Source organism: Haliotis rufescens, unplaced genomic scaffold, assembly GCF_023055435.1.
Source record: "Haliotis rufescens isolate VD_foot unplaced genomic scaffold, xgHalRufe1.0.p SCAF_11, whole genome shotgun sequence".
Classification (NCBI taxonomy): domain Eukaryota; kingdom Metazoa; phylum Mollusca; class Gastropoda; order Lepetellida; family Haliotidae; genus Haliotis; species Haliotis rufescens.
The window spans coordinates 5,311,253-5,332,902 of NW_025963791.1; the positions used below are offsets into that span (position 1 = coordinate 5,311,253).

A 21,650-nucleotide genomic window follows, 5' to 3' on the forward strand; every position below is an offset into this window, starting at 1 on the left:
ATCTAATCAGCAAAGTGATCCAATATATAGACAGATACGTGCAATACGTAACGACTGACTATTGATGACTATCACCACACCAGCAGTCAAAAATAATAAATATAGTGAAACCCAGTTAATTAAACTATCCATATTAGCGAATTTCGAATACATAGCAAACTCAAGTTAGCTCCATATGGTCCTTTACGATAATACTTGTCCGGAAAACTATTGTTACAATTTATTATCACTAGCTATGACGTCATATGCTTTATGACGTCAAAAGCATAACGTTGGGTGTCGCCTTGGACTACGTTTTACTTCTTCCTCTATTGTCACTGTTACATCATAGGCATTATGACGGACCCGTGAAGATTTCGAGGTAGAATAGGGGTGCGTTGCAAAGCGCCAATCGCTTGTAAGCGATGTACAGCGATTCGCCTTACAACAGTGCAAGCGAAACAATCGCTGACTGAGGTCGCTTCGTTCTCAAGCCAAAATGGCCGCTTACTTTGACAGCGGAACAAGGAATTCTTGACAGGATCAACGAGAAAATGAGCAAAGGTAGCTAACACCCCATCATCCTCAGTCTGCTCCACATCTTCAAAGTAGTCATAAATTTCATCAGCTCGTCATCGAGCCTCTTCTTTTACGTTCTTCATTACGCGGATGGTCAGGCTCGCTTACATGGTTGATGCATTTCATCGTATCCCAATTACGTGGATAGATGCTCATGATGTCAATCACTGGATTGTCTTGTCCATACTCGATTATTTACAAACCGCCGTCATATAGCTGGAGGATTGCTGAGTGCGGCGTTAAACAACAAACAAACAAACGTCAAGGCAACCAAGCGGTAGTTGTGCCGCCATTTTGGAAGAGTGCGCAAGCGCTTCGAACTGGTGCAGACCCCGGGTTTAGCGATGAATTTGCTTTCTCTAAGCGATTCGTGGCTTGCAACGCGCCCTAGGTCTTCAGCAACCCATGCTTGTCGTAAAAGGCGACCAACGGGATCGGGTGGTCGGGCTCGCTGACTTTGTTGATACATGTCATCGATCCCAATTGCGTGAATCGATGCTCATGATATTAATCACTGGATTGTCTGGTCCAGACTCGATTATTTACAGACCGAGGTCATATAGCTGGAATATTGCTGAGTGCGGCGTTAAACAAGAAACCAACCAACCAAGCATTATGACGCCACAAATACTACTGTTGTGCGTCGCCTAGGACTACAATGTAAGTTAAAGTTTTCATTACACCTGAAGTGTCGTTGAACGGCGACAGATCTTGTGTGGATAAAGGAGTTTTGACAAGCACGAATATCTGGACTCTGTGTTTTTTTATATTTAATACTTTTACACCTGATGAAATCACTTGTTTGTATATCTTTTAGCAAAGTGTACGTGTGTGACTGGATCGAAAGTCACACAACAACACCGATACACGTTTTCTTGGAAGCTTTGCGTGGAACCTGGGGCATACGAATCCCCCGTGTTCCATGATTGTTATTACAACCGTTAAATGCTTATGGTGTGCTTACAATGTGTGACCTGGCTAGTGTGATGTGTGGTCGTACCCCGACAGCGTAGATTGATGCTCATGCTATCGATGACTAGTTTGTTATAGGCCGCCGTGATACGACTAATCGCATAAACATTGTTCACTTCTACCGAGAGTTTAGAAACCACGACGCTGATTTACTGATTAGAAAGTTCAGTTGACCTACCTCCTGGGCCTAAGAGATTGTTATATAGCTGGATTATTGCTAACTGTCGCATAACATAAACTTCGCTCCATATTAAATCTTAATTAACAAAACAATGTTGAATTAGGTACAACTCAATTAAGCCTATTTAGAGTGATATAGGTATAATGAGATCATTGAATAATATAGGTTATGTACTGATGGTAAAAAGCTGGGGAACTTTTGAACACCATTACTGTTCAATAAATATTACAGAGGGATACATGTTTGTCAAAATGTGGTATTATTTCATGAAAACATAGAATTAGTTCGATATCAATTTGAAACTAGAAAGTTGAACATATTCTGCATCAAAATCATCGTGTGCTCCGCTTAAAGTGTCCAAAAACTTTTAATGACATATGAAATGTTCCTGCAACCTCTGATTTATGTTTGTTATGATCAATATTATATGTCTCTATATGGCGGAAGGGGGGGGGGGGGGGGGGGGGGGGCAGTCGTCTAAGGCGCCGCGATTCGCTGTGCAGAGTTGTGTCTCTTGGGCACGCCAGAAACCTACTGTATGATTATGGGTTCGAATCCCGGTTCGCCCCGATTATATATATGTTTCTAGGTTTGTCAGCACCATACCCGTGGTCGTGGGTTTCACCGAAGTGGTAAACGTCAGAGACCTGCATCACTTCGGGCTTTCCTCCCACATTAAGCGGACACGCCGTGATATAACTGGAATACTGTTAAAAGCGGCGTTAAAAACCCAACTCGCTCGCTTGCTCGCCTAACCCTGACCCTAACCCTAACCTAAGGAAGTTGATATCTCGAAGTCAACTCTGTCTTCATTGATACCACAGCTTCTGAATTGATATTGCCCCGATCGTTGCCCCCAAAAAGCACGTGAGGGACACCATCGGAAGACATCGCCATGGACAGACTCCAGCCACGTTTTATGTATCAGGCCTTTCCATTTGGTGGTTGATCAAGGACATGAGACGTCCAATGAAAAATGCTATATACATGTTCAATCTCTTAAAAAAACCTGGTGATTTTGTGTTGAAACAGTTTGACTTTAGTTTGAAGCATATGAACTCATGATACATATCATTCATTATCAAAATATCAGTCAAATCTGTCCTCCTGGTTTCTCCTACTCATTGTAATAGTTTTTAATAGGATGAAGATATGACACACTGGGTAATTCATGTTATACTGAGTGCGGCACAACACATTCGCCCATTCATTTAACACGTTTGTTAAAACCATATTACGTCTGAGTTGACTATTTTGCGGAGTTATATCTGAAATAAAGACTTCATCTGAGAAAGTAGTCAGTTGGTTAGATCAACACAGAGAGTGAGTGAAAACACTCCAATTGTTTGTGAACCGTCACTACGTATTAAGACTTACAGTTGCATGTTCTATTAAACAGGGCATGTCAAAGAACTGATATGAGTGGGTTTACAAGCAGTACCCAATTTGGTGGGCGGGGAAGGTGGAGGGGCAGAGGACGAGGCAGAGGGAGGGGCGGAGGTCATGAGTCACCAGAAAGACCCCCGAAAACCAGCGAATGTGCAACAGATAAACCAGGTTAGAATCAATATAATTATTACCCCTGATAGGCACAATGTGTTGAGCCTACTTAGGGTTCACTGCAGTGATATGGATGGAATTTGTCTAAACCATACTCACTCACTCAATAATTTGCAAATTTACCATCGACTCTAAGTCGAGTTATCCGTATTTTGAGACAAGCGGAGCGCCAATGCAAGAAAACAGTAAACATGATGTTACATCACAATATATCAACATTCTGGTGTTTGAGTGAAATAGGTTTATTGTCTTGTAGCGAAGACATTAAGACACAGTCTGACCCATGGGTCCAGCGAGCTGTGTGAGCTCTATGTCGGAGGACCATGTTCCTGCTCTCGTTTACATCACCAGAAAAGGGCACCGTATGTGTGGCAATATGAGTCTTTGCCTGACAGATGGAGCTTTCTATCCAATGAACAAACGGAACTGGTGGAGCAAGCATTCTGCAATAACGAGGACGAAACGGTGGTGGAGGTGAGAATAATTTTGTGTTGTGTCGGGTGTCTTCGGTTGGGGGAGGGGAGAAGCTTTGTAAACCCTGGAACAAAGTCTCTCTTCAAGTAAGATAACAGATGCTGCCAAGACTTCTACCATTACAAACACTTTTCTCACAACCTCATCCTTTGGTTCCTTTCTTCCAGATCAAGAGATTTGGATGTATCAAAGAAACAACTGTCACCTTTGACGGAATTCTTGACCCACCTACGAGAAATTCAGTTAATAAGTTCAGTTTCCAAAGATTGTCAACTCGGTCTTACGCGGAGGCCGGAAGTGACGCCATCTCTCTCTACACACAGTGGGTGTGGTACTGGAAGGACAATGATGCAAAGTGGCATCCCTTTCTTCCGGTAACCCATCCTTATTGACCCTTCACCCTCACCCTTTTTATCCTTTTATATATCATATACATTCTTGTACATAAATAGACAGATAACTGTTCCTTGATATATTGGACCGCCTCCGTGGTCTAGTGGTAGAGCGTCCGCCTGGAGAGCCGAAGGTCCGGGGTTCGATTCCCGGCCGCGTCTTACCGAAAGATGTTAAAAGATGGTACTTGTTGTTACCCTGTCTGGCGCTCGGCATTAAGGGGCTAAAACAAGGACTGGTCGGCTCGGGGTAAGTTAACTGTGTCTGAGTGGGGTATTCATGTTAAACTGCGGCATGGTATCTCAGTGCGCTAGCACTATGAATCGGCATCAGTACAAGTGCAATAATCTTGGACGCGACGTTAAACCCCATTTCACCTTCACCTCCTTGATATATGGCGTACAATGGAGTTATGTCACCCACTATGTAATTTATGCCATTCAGTGACACCCTTTCATTGACTGTTTAATTTATCAACATTATTTGTTTTCACATGGTAATGCTGCTGACCCTTTCTTCAGCCGGAGCTTCAGCTGACCCTGGAGACCAAGTACCTGGCAGGACAGGACACCTACCTCTACACTATCGGAGATCAGGAATACCGCCTGGACTTTACATCTCTGGTTCAGGTCAACAGGAAGTATCAAACTCGGAGGCTAGTCAACCGGAGACCGATGTTTGTATAAATTTATGACGCCCGGGACTGCCTTAATACATGGCAAGATTTAGTAATGTTATTGCAGTTCAGTAATTTTGTGAGGTGTACACAGGAATCCACAACAGACCTCTTCATCGTTAAAATATCATGGTTGTTATAGGCTAAAACCCAAGCCAAATGGCGTCATATTCATGAATGATTTCCATTAAATATTTCATTCATGTTAAAATACCATACAGTTCCGTACACATGAACACCTCACGACCATGCACGAGCATATACAAGAACGTTGTACTTTACAGTACAGTTATTTAGTTCCAGTTTATTGATGTCCCCGGCGACAGTAACACAAACTGACGTCCCCCCGACCTGGACTCCTCTTGACCGTTACCAGAACTGTGAAAAGGTGGAACTCGAAACCAGCACCGATGAATTTACTACAGTGATGTCATCAATCTACAAAACTCTGTCAGCGAACAGGTGCATAGTCAAGCATGTATGCAGACTTCAGAATGCTTTACTGTGGCACAACTACCAAAGGTAAACTATATAGACCTCTCAGACACCAGAATAGGCAATATATACTAGTAATCATGTGGATAGGTTTCGTGAGCGAAACGAGGGCAATGCGAGGCCTTCCATGACCAGACTTGTGACTTGCCAAATGTCCCTGCGCGAACAGGATACCTACAGGAAAACTATACCAGCCACCAACAGTTTTCGGATTAAATAACAAAGCACTTGCCTCTCTCAAGGCAATAGGCAGTGACGTGTTTAAGACATCCGTGAGTGCACTGATATTTTATGGGGCAACTTATTTATTGCTGCTGACATATTAGATACATTGTAGGCCTCTTGTAAGTGTGTAATCCCGTGCGTGTCAGTATAATTTAATAAGTATTCATCTCCTATCATAATTTACTAATATCACATTTACATGTAGTTCTGTACAAACCAATTTCTGGGTTAATCTTCAGACCACAATCTGTTTGAATTGATATATGTTTGGTAATGTAAAAATGTACAAAAACAACATTTCTTTGTTGTAACAAGAACGCCTAACCAACAATATATTTAATTAAGGATATATGATAACTATGACGTTTCAGTATGAAGAAGACTCTTCAGATGGCTCATGGCACGGAAATCATTGATCAGCGACAACTCTTCCACGGCACAGACACTCTAGATGTGGTCAACAACATCTGCATCAACAACTTCGACTTCAGAGTCAGCGGCAAGAACGCTACGGTGTACGGCAAGGGGGCGTATTTCGCCCGTGACGCAAAGTACAGTCACAGCTACACCAAAGGCAGAGACAGGTACATGTTCCTGGCCCGTGTGCTTGCGGGGAAATACACACTGGGAGACAGCAGCTACACGAGGCCGCCTCCGAGAAAGGGCCACGTCCTGTATGATTCATGTGTAAACGACGAGAAGAATCCTTCAATATTTGTTATATTTGAGAGGAATCAGTGCTACCCGGAGTACCTTGTGGAGTACAGAGATGGAGCTGTTGATGAGCCAAGTTCTGTAAAAATACAACCTGTCAGAGCACGAGCACCCACTGTTGCTAGTTCAAAGGTTCAGATCATCAATCAGACTTCTTCTGTGCAGCCTATACAAGCTGCACCATCCCCTACAAAAACACTTGCTGCTGCATCTCGTGGAAACGTATTTCTAAACCAGAACCAAACAACATCTACATCAAATACAGTTTCCAGTTCTTCCAGTTCCAACAACCAACGTCAGGTCAACCCTTGGATGGGCTACACAAATGCTTCTTCTGCACACACTCAGTCATCTGTAGAAGGTGGAGCTGTTGATGAGCCAAGTTCTGTAAAAATACAACCTGTCAGAGCACGAGCACCCACTGTTGCCAGTTCAAAGGTTCAGATCATCAATCAGACTTCTTCTGTGCAGCCTATACAAGCTGCACCATCCCCTACAAAAACACTTGCTGCTGCATCTCGTGGAAACGTATTTCTAAACCAGAACCAAACAACATCTACATCAAATACAGTTTCCAGTTCTTCCAGTTCCAACAACCAACGTCAGGTCAACCCTTGGATTGGCTACACAAATGCTTCTTCTGCACACACTCAGTCATCTGTAGAAGACGGAGCTGTTGATGAGCCAAGTTCTGTAAAAATACAACCTGTCAGAGCACGAGCACCCACTGTTGCCAGTTCAAAGGTTCAGATCATCAATCAGACTTCTTCTGTGCAGCCTATACAAGCTGCACCATCCCCTACAAAAATACTTGCTGCTGCATCTGTAGAAGGTGGAGCTGTTGACAAGGCAAGGACATCAAGGAGACAGTCATGTGCTCAATCCCCCTATTCTCCCACAAAGGACACACCCGCACTTGGGCAATCAATCCTTTCTCAGAAAACCTCAACGAATGAAGGTTTAAGCTCGAAGAACGAACACCCTCAAAAGGAGATATCGAGTGATTCTACAATGTACACATCCACATTCAAGCAATCTGCCGCATCTCAGAAGACGTCATCTAATTCAGGGTTGAGTTCCTGGAACAACCAGCATAAAATAGATAACCCACGTAGTTCTATAAAGGACACGTGTGCATACGGCCAGTCTAATGCAGGGTTGAGTTCCCGTCAAATAAACGACTCAGATAGGATGACAAAGGACTTGTCAGCATACGGGCAATCTTCCATTTCTCGGAAAACAAATGCAAGAGTGAATTCCCTGAACAATCAAAGTCAGGTCTACTACAAGGTCAGGTCTACAAGAGATACAGCCACATACGTACGCGCTGGGGCCCTAGTTGATGACGATGACATGACAGCAAATTCAGCGACCTATCGACGATTCCACCCTACTCAACAAAGCGATATACCTGTACGGCAGAGTTCTCAAATGAAAGGAAAAAAATGTATTATATTGTAAAAAGCAAAAGGAACATGTGCTTCCCCATACACTTTCCCCAAACACTTTCCTGGGGTCGTATTCTTAAAGACTCTTAACTGAGGTTACTTCCCCTGTCTCTGGACACCAAGACGCATGAATGATGTGCTCCGCTTAAAGTGTCCAAAAACTTTTTATGGCATATGGAATGTTCCTGCAACCTCTGATTTATGTTTGTTATGATCAATATTATATGTCTCTATATGGCGGAAGGGGGCACAGGTGGCCAAGTCGTCTAAGGCGCCGCGATTCGCTGTGCAGAGCTGCGTCCCTTGGGCACGCCAGAAACCTATGATTGTGGGTTCGTATCCCGGTTCGCCCCGATTATGTTTCTAGGTTCGTCAGCTCGTTGGTCTCACCGAAGTGGTAAACGTCTGAGACCTGCATCACTTCGGGCTTTCCTCCCACATTAAGCTTACACGCCGTGATATAACTGGAATACTGTTAAAAGCGGCGTTAAACCCAGCTCACTCTTTCACTCACTCACTCACTATATGGCGGACTTGAAACGACACCTGTGATTACGAGCTCAGAAGTCTAGCTCGCGTTTCACATGATGCATATGTGTTGAGGTGGGGGTTTCAGGCTGGCAACTGTGTTGACACCTGGTGACACACGAAACCACAATGCTGAGATTAAATCACATTACGTTCACAATCTCTTTGTTCTTGGTATATTATTGTACATCCCAAATTCAATCGGTAATCTATGTGAACTGGATGTAAATTGTGATAGTGATGTTCTAATCTTTCTCAGGTTTTCATCCACGAAATAGCTGCCAGTAGATAATAATGATTTGTATAGCTTAAGTTAGCAGCATTAATATTTTACTTGATGAATCAACAATAGAGGTCCACTGTTGGGTGTACATATCAACAATAGTTTGACTTAGGGACATCAAAATATACTTCTTGATTTTTTGGTTCACATCGATTGGTTCATACATTGATGGAGTAAGTTCTTTGCATAATAATATAAGGGTAACGCCGTTTTTCAGGGCATTATCATTTGCAGAAGCCCGAGGTCTTCCATTATCTGCCCGACGAAGGAGTGCAGTTGAAAAGACCGAGGGCTTCTGCAAATGATAATGCTCTGAAAAATAGCGTTACCGTTATTATAGCTAAAATGGATGGAATGTTTTATCAAATAAAAAGAAACAACAATATCGGGGTTGAAACATTTACTGCAATCAACATGAATGTCACTGACCCACTTTTACAAATATGGAAACGTCATAGAACAAACCAGATGACGTCAATATAGAACGTGACGTCACCGATCCTATCCCATGACGTCACCTAACAACGGGCGTGATAATGGCCCGTCATCAAGCAATATGAGGGCATTATCAAGTTACAGTGGCCCGCTCTTTTTTGATAACATGCGGGCGGTTTAATGATATTTCTATCCATTTTAGCTATAATCCCAGTTATTAGATATATGAGTTTCATACAACATCACATTGCCTCATTTCCGTGGTGATCGGTAACATTGCATTTTAATTATTTTCCAATTAGTATTCAATAACTGTAATATATTGTGAAACATGAGAGGTAAACGTCCACCATATACCATTACATTTGAAGTACATTGTTTCGTATCTGGAAATCCTTTACGCATAAAAATGAACCGATTCAATTACCTTGGAATCACATTGCCCCATATTTCAGAGCCAAATAAAAGAATTGGGGAAATCTTATAAATGTTTTTAAAGAATGTTTTGTAAGAAAGGTCAGTAACATTTTGTAAATTATGTAACATATCAAACATTACCTTCTTCCCTTGAAGCTCTGCATTATTAGGACGTTGTTTCAACGATAACTGTTTTGAGAATGTAACACCCAAATATTTGTAAAAATTAACTGTTTCTAATGTTTTGCCTTTGAAATACCATAGTTCCTTTTTCGCAAGGTTATTACCGTGACCGAACACAATAACCTTAGTCTTATCTACATGAGGAATTCCTGCTAGCTTCCAACACTATTTTTATGTATTAAGACATTCTTCAGTTACTACTGATTCGACCCATTGTATCATCTATTGTGATTGAAAACCTAAAACTGTGTTTCAATAACATCACTTGATTATTCAGTTGTTTGATTGTTGTTTTACGCCGCAACCAGCAATATTCCAGCTATATGACGTCGGTCCGTAAATAATCGAGTCTGGACCAGACAATCCAGGGATTGAGCATCGATCCACGCAATTGGTATACGATGACATGCATCAACCAAGACAGCGAGCCTGGCCACCCAATCCCGTTGGTCGCCTCTTACGACATAGATAGTCACCTTTTACGGCAAGCATGGGTTGCTGAAGACCTATTCCACCCCGGATCTTCAGGTGCGATTGTTCAGCGATCTTGTGTGGTCATTTACTGATTTCACGTTTTAGTTCTGTACGTACCTATTTCTGGGTTAATATGCGCGGCACGTGTTTATGAAAATATAGCTCGAATCTTTCATAATTTGGTGATTATCAATTGATGTGGTCAATAACAGAAATTAGTGTGAACCTACATGTATTTCTGGTTTAACCATTGCGTTTCAAATTGGAAATCACCTCGTAACACACGAGTCATTGAATGAAGACCTCGAATTATTTACTAATATTTAAATAAAGGTCATACGTCAATTAATTAGTAATTCTCTCAAGGACAATGACTCATAACATCAATACCCAAAAATGGTTGCGACCGACGAAACTTGGACTCCCAAAAATGGACTTCCAATAATCTCACTAACTGCTGACTACAAAATGGAACCCGGTTCTATTGAATACTTAGTACGCAGGTTCTAGCACAGATTTTAAGAGCGACGCAAAGGGGTTTTCCTAAAAATAGTCTCATTGTTGGAAATACTAGAATCTTTTATCTAACAATTACTGTCGATCATATTAAACACCAGAAGTATTGGTAACTTAGGACTCTGAAAAAGCTTTCGATTCGATTGAAAGGCATCTTACTGGTTAACCATTAGCAGCTTTCAAATTTGGCCCTATTTTCAGATATTGGTTTAAACATTTTGTTGAAAGGAAGCCGGAACACCACAATGGTCATGCACGGCACTTGTCAAAATATTTAAAATAGGTCCAACATGTTGACAAGGTACAGATGATCAACACAACTCTTTATTATATAAGTGCGACGTAAAGGGGTTTCTTTCTAATAGTGTCAATGGTGAAAATACTAAACTTCTCTTTTATGTGATTAAGTTATGTCAAACATGATTCGATTGAGAGGGAATTCACTGATAAAGAATAAGCAGACATATTTTCAGATATTGGTTTTAATATATTCTTTACTATAGGTCGAGGCTGTAGACAAGCTAAACATGAACAATATACATCTTTACACTGAACTATTATCTATTAAAACGTAATAAAGCTATCAAGGGATTAGCTATACAAGCTGAAGGAAATTGTAGTTTTCAGTACACTAGATACAACACTTGATAATTCAGAACCAAGTCTATCAGAACGTACGATATTTTCTCTCATGAAAGTTGCAATTTGCTCAGGTATCAGGTACATGTTGAAAATAGTTTGGAATAATTATAAAAACGATGCAAATGAAACACTTTGTCCCCTCACTCCACTTCAGAATGTATTAAAGAACCTATTAAAATCAAACTGCCAGCATTATTTTATACTTGGTCACATGAGCCTCTTACTTTATGTGGAAGCAGAACATCCCAAATCATTCCCATTTTTACACACCTGTTTGTGGAACTAACCGACTCAAATCCAACATTATTTAAATGTCTAAACCCTTTTCCAATAATTACATGCACTCATGGAAAAGCAAAACAAGACCCCCCATGCAGTACTTACAGCCTGTGATGTATGCAATACAAGTTGAGGTGAAATGGGGTTTAACGTCGCGTCCAAGATTATTGCACTTATATAGCGACGTGCATGTACGTGTGTGTGTTTGTGTGGCTGCTTGTACTAGTCCGGACTGATGCCGATTTATAGTGCTAGCTCACTGAGATACCATGCCGCAGTTTAACATGAATACCCCACTCAGACACACTATACTGACTCCGAGCCGACCAGTCCTCGTTTTAGCCCCTTGATGCCGAGCACAAGACAGGGTAACAACAAGGACCATCTTTTAACGTCTTTTGGTATGACGCCGTCGGGAATCGAACCCCGGACTCCCGGCTCTACCACTAGATCACGGAGGCGGTGAGTTACATAAATCCCACAAATGGACTAAATAATCCATCACACCACCAACTGCAAGGAGTGTACTGTCTGTCATGATAAGCATTTCTAGGTCACACTACCTGTCTATTGCACTGGCCGCACACTAGTATGTGTTGGTTCAACAAACATTCTCACTTGGGTGGTGGGTGAAATTGGGTTTAACGTCGCGTTCAAGATCATTGTACTTAGATAGCGACGTGCATGCACGTGTGTGCCTGCTTGTACTAGTCCGGACTAATGCCGATTTATAGTGCTAGCACACCGAGATATCATGCACGGGTTTCACATAAATACAACACACAGACACAGTATGCTGGCTCTGAGTCGTTCATTCCTTGTTTTAGCCCCTTTATGCCGAGCGCAAGGCAGGTTACAAGAGGTACCATATTTTAACGACTGTTGGTATGACGCGGCTGGGGATAGACCCCTGATCTTCTGCTATCCGAGCACGGAGACGATCCGATATGCTCAGAACATTAAGTAGAGCGGGTTTTGGATATGTTTCAGGGATAAACTGAAAGTCCCAGATCATCCTCAAACGCATCTTGATTTCTCTGGAACAATATTTATTGACTAAGCAATGCACTAGATATAATATCTTTTCTATCATTTCACGTGTTTATTTTTGCCAATAATGTATATCCTAATGTACCAAAGAGGTAAACGTCTGAGGCCTGCATCACTTCGAGCTTTCCTCCAACATTTAGCTGACACGCCGCGATATAACTGGAATACTGTTTAAAGGGGCGTTAAACCCAACGCACTCACTCACTCCTAATGTACATGTATGTAAAACGTCCTCGCTCGCGTATTTCTGTAATCGGAAAATAACAGGCCTTTTTCGTCCACAAGACTTTGTATTTACACATTTTATTCCAAAGACAGTGAACTGGTTATGAAATCCTCTGTACCTGAAAGAAATGACGCATACTTCTGGCTCGCAAATGTATTTGTGATTCTCATTGAGAAAGTTTCATATAAAATGTACCAACTTAAAACCCAGCAGTGTTATGTAGTGGTTAGCATTAGGTACAATACGAGTTGCTTCCCTTTGTTGATATTTTCTTGGAAAAGCGGCCACATATATAGTCTGTTACAAAACGAAACTAGGATTTCCAAGAAGGTTAGATACTCAGATGTTCTGAAGTCGCGGCCTTCCCGTTGTTCTTTGTGCCAGATCTCCTTCCTAGTGTGTCAATCTGTCGCATGCTGTCGGACTACTGTTATGTGGGTAAGGTTGTATTGATCACCACGTTACAACAACCCAAGCCGTCAGGGCGTGAGACATGTCTGATACATTTCAGTTTCTGCTATAACAGAATGACGGTCTTGAACATATGCATGTAATCGAGAGATGGCATACAGTCATCTAGCTAACTATAATATTACCTGTATATTTGACAGTTCCTATTGGATCGGGAACCGGACCGGCGCCTCGTATGTTTCATAAACCTTTTCTCTGTTGTCCAGTCAATCCACGGTTTGACCTCTAACAAATTGCAACAAGAGTAACATCTGCTGAAATTCAATTAGAATATTTGTATGTTAAACATACTAAAAGTCTAGAAAATCTAATGAAGGGAACACAGTGATTTTTGCGATTAAAATGTGCAATATAATGGTGAAAACATTATGGTGGGAATGGGCTGCCGTAAATGTAAAGGGAGATAATTACGATGAAGCTCACCTTGTGATTCGGAACGAATGTAATTGTGTGTTTTTTTAGTATGGTGACTGATTTGAGATAAGTCATATTAATTTTAAGAGTATTGAAAACTAAACATAACATGAAACAAACACGTGTTTGTGTACCTCATGTGTTCGTCTGCTAGGCTCGCGATACAAGTCACACTGCAGCTTCGTACTGCATAGAAGTTTTTAAATGCGATTTTTTAGTGAATGTTTAGTTTAAGAACTGAACATAATTTGTGTTATTGCTTGTCAACCGCAATATTCAATGGAATACTTATTAGGGAAACACTCGTTAGAATCACTTGGGGAATGGGAAGAGAAAAGTATGGAAACTCAGCGGTATTTTTACGCCATTCAATACCACATGTTACATTTTTAGTTGTAGCAGGATCACTCGGGGTTTTATGCGTCCCGAGTTAGGTTTTATACCACGAGCAGGAAGGAAGCATAAAACCCCAAGTACCCCCTGTGATCCTGCTACGACAAATTTATCTTACCGACATGTTTTAATGTGACATTGTAAAAGAATCAACACAAATTCAAAATTTATAGAAAACAGCTGTTCGATTGAGCTGAGGTTAATTTGTTCTATGTGACGTGACTTCCATTGACTTCCAAAACTTTTTGCTTTGAGGTGGGATATAAGGGATTTATACTACCTCAAAGAAATCACGTGCAGCCTGCATTGCTCGTGGCGAGGCATAAGAGATTTATTGCCCCGCTAAGAAATATATTCCCCTTCAAGGCGGTTACACAGTATTTTATTAAGATCTCGTGGGCCAATCTGATTTGCTCATTCTGACATTGTGTTTTGTCTGGTCGATATCAGCTGTCGCAGTAGCTCAGCGTTGCTGACCACGAACCCTCAGTCAACTAACCACTTCCTAATATATATTTTTTATCTGTTGAAACATAAATTTTGAATTATTAGTTTTATAAGATTCTATTTAATATGACTTCGTGGAAAAGGTTAGCGAGCATATGTTATATTTTAAGACTTAGTATTGAGATCAGCATTGCAGCGGGGACAGCATTTCCAGCAAATATACAGTACGTGTGGATTATTTTTAAAATTATTTTACGTTTCTATTATTTTTCTTTTATTAAATATTAATTTTTGAATGTATATTTGTATATATTCTGTATCAACATTAAAATTAGGAACGCTTAAATTGTTTTAATATTTGTTTTAATGTTTACCTTTTAAAGTGGGACCCCTTTTTGTGCAAGGTTCAATTATTTATATTTCGAACAGGTTATTTTGTAATCTAAAAGATCTAAATAGTAATATCTATAAGCTAACACAGACCAACCCGAACGTCATATTAATTGAAGATACATGTACGCTAATCATGCATTTCCGTCCGTGAACAAAGTGCGTCAGTTGCTTGCATTGGTATACCTACTCGGCGGTAAATATTAACTGATAATTCACTCGCCTTGCTTTTAGTTTTTGCTTGTGTATTTTTTAATATTTTCTTATATAAAGTGTACGTTGTGTAATCAAAAGAATTCCAAGTCATGTCCATACTCAAGTGAACTGGGTGTGATATCTAGAGCGGCTGTGTGACACATGGAATCTTCCTCGATAATGTAATTATGATATGTTTTCACACATATATTATCATTCAAATATATCGGAATGGATCCATCACAGCACTGTTTTGAAAGGTTTATACTGTGACAATTGTGCATCAAATATATATCCCCATTTGTTTTAGCATTGATGTGTTATAAAATATAATTTTATCGGAGGAATACATAATTTGTGGATATCTCTGGTATTAAATTTAGGGAGTGCTTACGATTTAATGTCGATATATGTGTTCAACGGAACAAGTTGTGCATGAGATTAGAAGTATATTTGCATAATTGTGTGGTACATTTTAATTTGTTTCATTTCTTTAATAGTGAAACGATTACTTTCCATAAATACAATTTAATGTTCTGTCATGATTGGTGCATGCCTACTGGTAACCCAGGATAAGTTGAACCAACTCACAAAACATTTTTGAGACAAGTACGAGGTGTACAGAATTTGAGCAAACATATTTGGTTTGTTACATATAGAGAGGATGTACGCATGTTGTGAACGTGCAGGTCATGATGAAATTCACTATCCCGTGGAAAAGACAGTGTTGCTCATAAGACTATTATTCAAGAGGTCGGTGTGGCAAGTCTATACCAGAATTCTCTAAAACTCGTTTGACAGACGTTAATTACAAACAAAGAAGCATGTCAAAGCTAGGTAAGCATGGTCAAAACATACATTCTTAGGCTCGATTATTATCCTATATATCATTAATTACACGTAGAAAGAATGTCCAAAGAAATGATTGTCAAAAGCTAGCATTGCCGCTGGTCTGTCTGTATTTTTCACTTGTTGTCAATGCAAATTTGCTGTCACCGTTTGCACAGCCGTCGGGTACCTCACATCAGCACGTACTATTATGTACTATTGAACTCGCCACTTGAACTCGTTGTTATCCGAGACAGGACACACACATATCCATCGTACTACTTGTCGCGGACCACCCGCTACCCCTTTCTTCACAATGGCACGCGACACTGCGCGGACCTCATACATACATGTAATTATATTGGGGTTAGATTGTTAGGTCACAACTCAACTTATCCTGTCTGTCTTATAATGGTCACATTCAAGTTGAATTGACATAAACATATATTTAGACACTGTCGTGAAACAAACAAATTGAAGATACCACAAAGAAGTGTGATCCATTAGTAAGTCAACATTACTGGTTGAATGGGTTACACAAAATATCTCAACATAGCACTACTCGCAAACTGGACTTTATCACTATTCCTAGACAAAGGTTATAGCTTCCGACGTTCCGAATGTTTATCAGTCTCTGTCTTTTCTTTTCAAACCGTTCAATTCTAAATTGCTCACTCACAACGTTACTAAATAACATGATGTTGTCCGGTTATGATATCATTAATACATTTGTGTCGGAAAACACTAACACGAGAACGTTCTCGTGCCATATTTTATCGATTTGCCACACAATTTTTATACGATTCCCGATCGTAGTTAATAATAGACATGCGATGTTGCCAAAGATTATTGTCGGAGTTCAACGTAATACATCACGATGTATTTTGACATCTAAATGTTCAAGTAAAATAGGTGAATACTTTCTGTTTCATTTTCGGAATGTTAGTTGTCTTTAGTTAATATCAACAACAACTACTCTCTTCGTGTAGATTTTAAATATTGATGTAGAAGCGGACCATTCATTACTTATTTGTGATCTGGAAGTGACTTTCAACACAATTTATGAATGTATATGTCAGACAATACAGCCTATCTAATAATATTATGTAATCTCAGTTTAAAACTATCTCATATGTAATAGTTAATTTCTCAATGCAGATACAATGTAGCTTTTTGCGTAGGATCGGGCGACCATTTATTCATCTCTTCGAATTCAAGCAAGTATTTAGTGAACAATTTTCAAACAGTCATGAGTAAAAGTTTTCGGGTGATTGAAGTTTCATGTACCTGATATTGTGTACTGCATGACTAAACTGGTAATTTAAATTTCACTTCTCATTAAGCAATTTCTTAATTTTGAAGGAGAGAGCTAGAAACATTACTTACTTACTTACTTACATTGGAGATTTTACGTGCGCTTTCCGACTCTAGCGTATTTCGCACACGGGCCCGGCCGGGCCATTTAGTGTATTTCCGAAAAGGGAAAAGAAAATTGGCAACCCAGTGGGGGAATTTGGTGGTTGCTTATATAGAAAAATTTGGAGTTTTTGAGATTTGGAATAGATGCCAAGGGGGTATGGTGGGCGGACTAAGGGAGTTGATTAAGGTGTGATTGTTGGTTTATGTGGTTTGTTTTGGTAGTTTGTTGGATATTAGATGCGGTTAATTAGGTCTGTTTTAATTAAGTATACGCCTAGGGCTTTAAATTTTACTATTTGATTTTGTGGGTTTAGGATTGCTTCTAGAGTAAAAGCCTTATTTAGATTGAGGGTTGTTTGTAGTGTAGCTCGGTGTGTTTGGTAGTGGATGCAGTGTATGAGTGCGTGTTCTGGGGTTTCTAGGTGTTTGCAGTGTGGGCACTTTCCTGTTGCGTATTTTTTAATTTTTTTGAGGTGGCTATTTAGGTTGGTGTGTCCTGTTTGGAGTTTAGTGATTATTCTATCGATTTTTTTTGATGGATGAAGGGTTTTTGGTTTGTTTAAGGTTTTTTTGAGAACTTTTTTAATTTGGCTATTTGATTTTAGATAGAGGTTATGCCATTTTGGGGTGATTTTTCGTTTGTTGATACTTTTGATCTCTGATTTGGATATGGGTAGCTTTAAGCTTATTTCAGGGATTTTGAGGGATTGTTTAGCGGCTTTGTCGGCGTTTTCGTTGCCGTATATTCCTACAGGGGCGGGGATCCAGATGAATACTATTTGTTTGCCGGCCTCTGTTAAGTTGTTTGCGCTTTTTAGTATTTGGTTTATGAGTTTGGGGCGGTTTTTGGTGTTTTTATTTTGGAGGGCCTGCAGTCCACTTAGTGAGTCTGTGAGTATTAGGATTTTTTTAATGTTTTTTAGATTGCTGGTTATGGAGGGCTGAGGCCATGCCCATTAGCTCTGCTGTAAAGATAGATTGGTTGTTTGGGAGTCGAAAGGATTGGGTATTTCTGGTTGGTTGTGCGATGTGGACTCCGAAACCTGTGTGGTTGGAGATCGGATCAGAGGATCCGTCTGTGTAGATGTGACACCAATTTGGCCAATTTTCGTGTATGTATGCTAGTGTAGTGGATTTAGCTATGTTTGGGTCGGTTTGTTTATTTATTGAGTTGGCTAGAGATATGTCTATTTTGGGGGTTTTGAGTTTTGGGGTAAATATATTTGATTGTTTGCAGTTTTGTTTAAGGTTGTTTATTTGGTGTTCGTTTAGGTAGTTAGTTGGTTATTCGTTGGGATATTGGTGTAAGTAGAGGGTGTTCCCTAGTTAGAGCTTGGTTTTGAGGTCGGATATTTTGGTTTATTAGGTTTTGGATGAGGGGGTTTGATTGGGACGCGGCCCAGAAGTTTAAGGTTAAGTGTTGTCTGCGTAGATTTAGTGGCATTTCTCCTGTAAGGGCCTGGAGTGAAGTGAGAGAGGTGCCATGTTGGGTACGTGTGACTAATCTAAGAGCCTGATATTGTATTGAGTCTAGTTTTTGGGTTAGAGTTTGGTTTAGAGTATCGTAGATGGCACAGCCGTAGTCTAGTTTAGATCTAATTAGTGAAATGTATAGTGAGAAGAGGGTATCTTTAGAGGCCCCCCAGTTGGAGCCAATGAGACATCTTAGTGTGTTTAAGTCTTTGCTGCATTTAGTAGTTAGGTATTTTACGTGAGCATCCCATGAGAGATGTTGATCGAAAATTAGGCCTAGGAATTAAGTTTGTTTTTGGATTTGATTGGTTTGTTGTTTAGCTGAAGATTAGGGGTGGCCGGTTTCATGTTTTTGTGTTTGAATACTATTCCTGTTGTTTTTTCCGAGTTTAGGGAGAAGCCCCATTTGTCAGCCCATTGCTGTATTTTGTTTAGGGATTTTTTGAGTAGATTTTGGGATAATTTGATACTTTTAGTGGGCTCCGTCATCTGCGAATTTGGATGTGTTTATTTTAGGGGATAGGCCCTCGAAGAGATCATTTATCATTATATTAAAGAGTGTGGGACTGAGGATACTGCCATTGGGAGGGCCATTTTCTAGGGGACACTGGTCCGATAGTGTATGGTCTATACCCACTGTTATTTTACGATCGTTTAGAAAGTCCTGGATGTAGTTTATTATTTGTCCTTTTTGTCCTATTTTTTTAAGTTTTTGTATTAGCTCGTTGTGCCAAACCATGTCGAATGCTTTGGAGAAATCCAGAAAGATGCCTGTTGTGTATTGTTTGTTGAGTTGTCCTGTCTTAATGTCCTGTTCTAGTCGGGCGAGATTATCTAAGGTTGAGCGGCCAGGAGTGAAGCCGCTTTGGTCTTGGTTTATGATGTTATTTTGAGTTAAGTAGTGTTGTAGTCTATTTTTGGCCATAGATTCCATTACTTTACATAGGTTTGAGGTTAGGGAAATTGGTCTATAAGAATTAGCCTGATTAGTTGGTTTAGGGATTGGGATGACTAGTGCCTGTTTCCAGGGAGTTGGTACCTGTCCGTTTTGATAGATTAGGTTATATAATTTAAGTAGTGCCTGGAGTAGTTTGGGGGGGGGGGGGAGTTTTTATTATTTGGTAGGATGCTAGGTCTAGTCCTGGGGCAGTTCCCTTTTTCCTATTTTGGAGTACGTACAGGAGTTCTTCCATTGAGTAAGGTTGGTTTATTTCGAGGTTATCATTATTTGGTTCTTTGGTAGGTTTGGCTTCTGCTTTAAGTTTTTGTTGGAATTTTTCGCTGAAGTTATTGTTGCTGCTTATGGCCGAGAAGTGGTTTGCTAGGTTATTTGCCTATTCGGTAGGGTTGGTTGAGTTGTTTATGTTGGGTGGTTTTTTGTGACGTTTTAAGCCTCTTATGGCGTGGATTTTTCGCCTGACTGTTCTGGCATCTGTGCGGTTATTTACTTCTTCACAAAAAAAATTCCAATCTCTGGTTTTAGCTATTTTGACTAGTTTTTGGACCTTGTGGTTCAGTTCGTGAGCTACCGGTAAATGGTTATGGTCGCGTTTGGCTCTATTGCAGGCTGTTTTACGTTTGCGTCTAGTTTGTTCTATTTCCTCGTTCCACCATGGTACCGAGGGTTTGCCTACTTTATTTGTTTTATAAGGGATTGATGCCTCTGGCTGCATTAATTATGTAGTCTGTTAGGTTTTTACGGTAGATTTCTGGGTCCTTATTTTCTAGTTTGGTTAGGTTGGCTTGGTTGCAGATCTCTTGAAATTTGTCTCAGTTAGCTTGGTTATAGCTGAATTTTGGTTCTAGGTTTGCTGTTTGGGTAGGACCGTTTGTATTGCCTATGGTAATGTTTATAGGGAAGTGGTCACTACCTAGTGGGGTGTCGTGAACTTCCCACTGTGTACTTTGGGCCAGATCTGGGGTGCATATGGTTAGGGCTTCTGTGAGGAGCTGTTTTATACACAAGTGAACAAAGCGACATTTTAACAGATGACACAATCGCATGTTAAACAAACAGGTATCAAGAAATGACACCTGTCCGACCACCGAATATCAAACGGACATTTAGCTAGGTCAGTAATTTTAACACCTAGTATATGTCATGGGCGGATACAGAGAGAGAGAGAGAGAGAGGGGGGGGGGGGGGGGGTGTGCATCTCTTTTATTTCGAAACAAATCTGTATTTCTGTATAAATTACCACCAAAGACTTTAAATAGATCTTAATTGTGCACACACACACACCCTTTTCAAAAAAGCTGTATCCGCCCATGGATGAAGATAGATATCGGGGAGGGTGTGTATATAAAACATTGTCCTGCCGAGTGAAGGCTCACGCCAAGGGCAGATAACTCCCAGGCGCGATTAAACAGAACCTTTCATCTGCCTGTTGACGGTTTGTTATAGACTTTCTCCAAATGAGATTTTCCTAGACTTTTGGTATATTATTTTCGTTACCTATGTGATTGTTATTTCACAGAAATATATAGAATATACAGAAACCTCACAATATTTGGAAACGTTTCCAATAATTTCCAGTATTCTTGGGAGGGGCGTGTCTTTTTTTGTCATTTTAACAGTAAATATTCCCCATGTTTTAAACACATCAATTATTATCATGGAGGTCTTAGATTTCTATTGGTATCATAACAGTGTACATCATGTTAAAAATATAACTGTACAGTACTACAGGGAAATGCTTGTGGTAAGGAAACATGAAAAAGGGCAAACATCCTGTCATAGGATAATACAAAACATTATTTTGGAGACTTTCACCTTTTTAGATTTTTCTTGACTTTTTATATATTCCTTGGTAAATATTACACATACAAGAAAAATGAAAAATATATTCACCTGTAACTAGTTTGAGGTTCGGTACTATTTTGTAGTAGGC

At 40.2% G+C, this 21,650-nt stretch overlaps 3 protein-coding genes across 3 annotated transcripts in view; all 3 read left to right on the top strand.

Moving 5' to 3' along the window:
* Positions 1 to 2,968: 2,968 nt before the first annotated feature.
* On the top strand, positions 2,969 to 5,240 carry LOC124134351 (protein mono-ADP-ribosyltransferase PARP12-like). The gene is made up of 5 exons (XM_048392138.1): positions 2,969 to 3,268; positions 3,528 to 3,745; positions 3,913 to 4,119; positions 4,660 to 4,856; positions 5,112 to 5,240. Exons 1-4 carry the CDS (start codon positions 3,130 to 3,132, stop codon positions 4,822 to 4,824), a joined length of 729 nt encoding a protein of 242 aa, XP_048248095.1. The 5' UTR covers positions 2,969 to 3,129; the 3' UTR covers positions 4,825 to 4,856; positions 5,112 to 5,240.
* Positions 5,125 to 8,516, top strand: LOC125378051 (flocculation protein FLO11-like). The gene is made up of 3 exons (XM_048392853.1): positions 5,125 to 5,336; positions 5,906 to 7,538; positions 8,484 to 8,516. The coding sequence occupies exons 1-3, from the start codon at positions 5,125 to 5,127 to the stop codon at positions 8,514 to 8,516; spliced, it is 1,878 nt and encodes a 625-aa protein (XP_048248810.1).
* A 4,479-nt stretch (positions 8,517 to 12,995) lies between these two features.
* The window catches only part of LOC124134302, a 38,165-nt gene continuing 29,510 nt past the window's right edge, over positions 12,996 to 21,650 (top strand). Inside the window, exon 1 of the mRNA XM_048392854.1 lies at positions 12,996 to 13,167. Coding sequence (XP_048248811.1) covers positions 13,162 to 13,167 — 6 coding nt within the window. The 5' untranslated portion in view covers positions 12,996 to 13,161. The remainder of the gene's footprint in view (positions 13,168 to 21,650) is intronic.

Coding starts and splice junctions, on each gene's coding strand:
- LOC124134351 (XM_048392138.1), top strand. CDS start 3,130: ATGAGTGGGTTTACAAGCAGTACCCAATTTGGTGGGCGGGGAAGGTGG. Junction 3,269..3,527: donor ATGTGCAACAGATAAACCAG/GTTAGAATCAAT, acceptor ATTGTCTTGTAG/CGAAGACATTAAGACACAGT. Junction 4,120..4,659: donor AGTGGCATCCCTTTCTTCCG/GTAACCCATCCT, acceptor CCCTTTCTTCAG/CCGGAGCTTCAGCTGACCCT.
- LOC125378051 (XM_048392853.1), top strand. CDS start 5,125: ATGTCCCCGGCGACAGTAACACAAACTGACGTCCCCCCGACCTGGACT. Junction 5,337..5,905: donor CTGTGGCACAACTACCAAAG/GTAAACTATATA, acceptor ATGACGTTTCAG/TATGAAGAAGACTCTTCAGA. Junction 7,539..8,483: donor AAAGTCAGGTCTACTACAAG/GTCAGGTCTACA, acceptor AATCTTTCTCAG/GTTTTCATCCACGAAATAGC.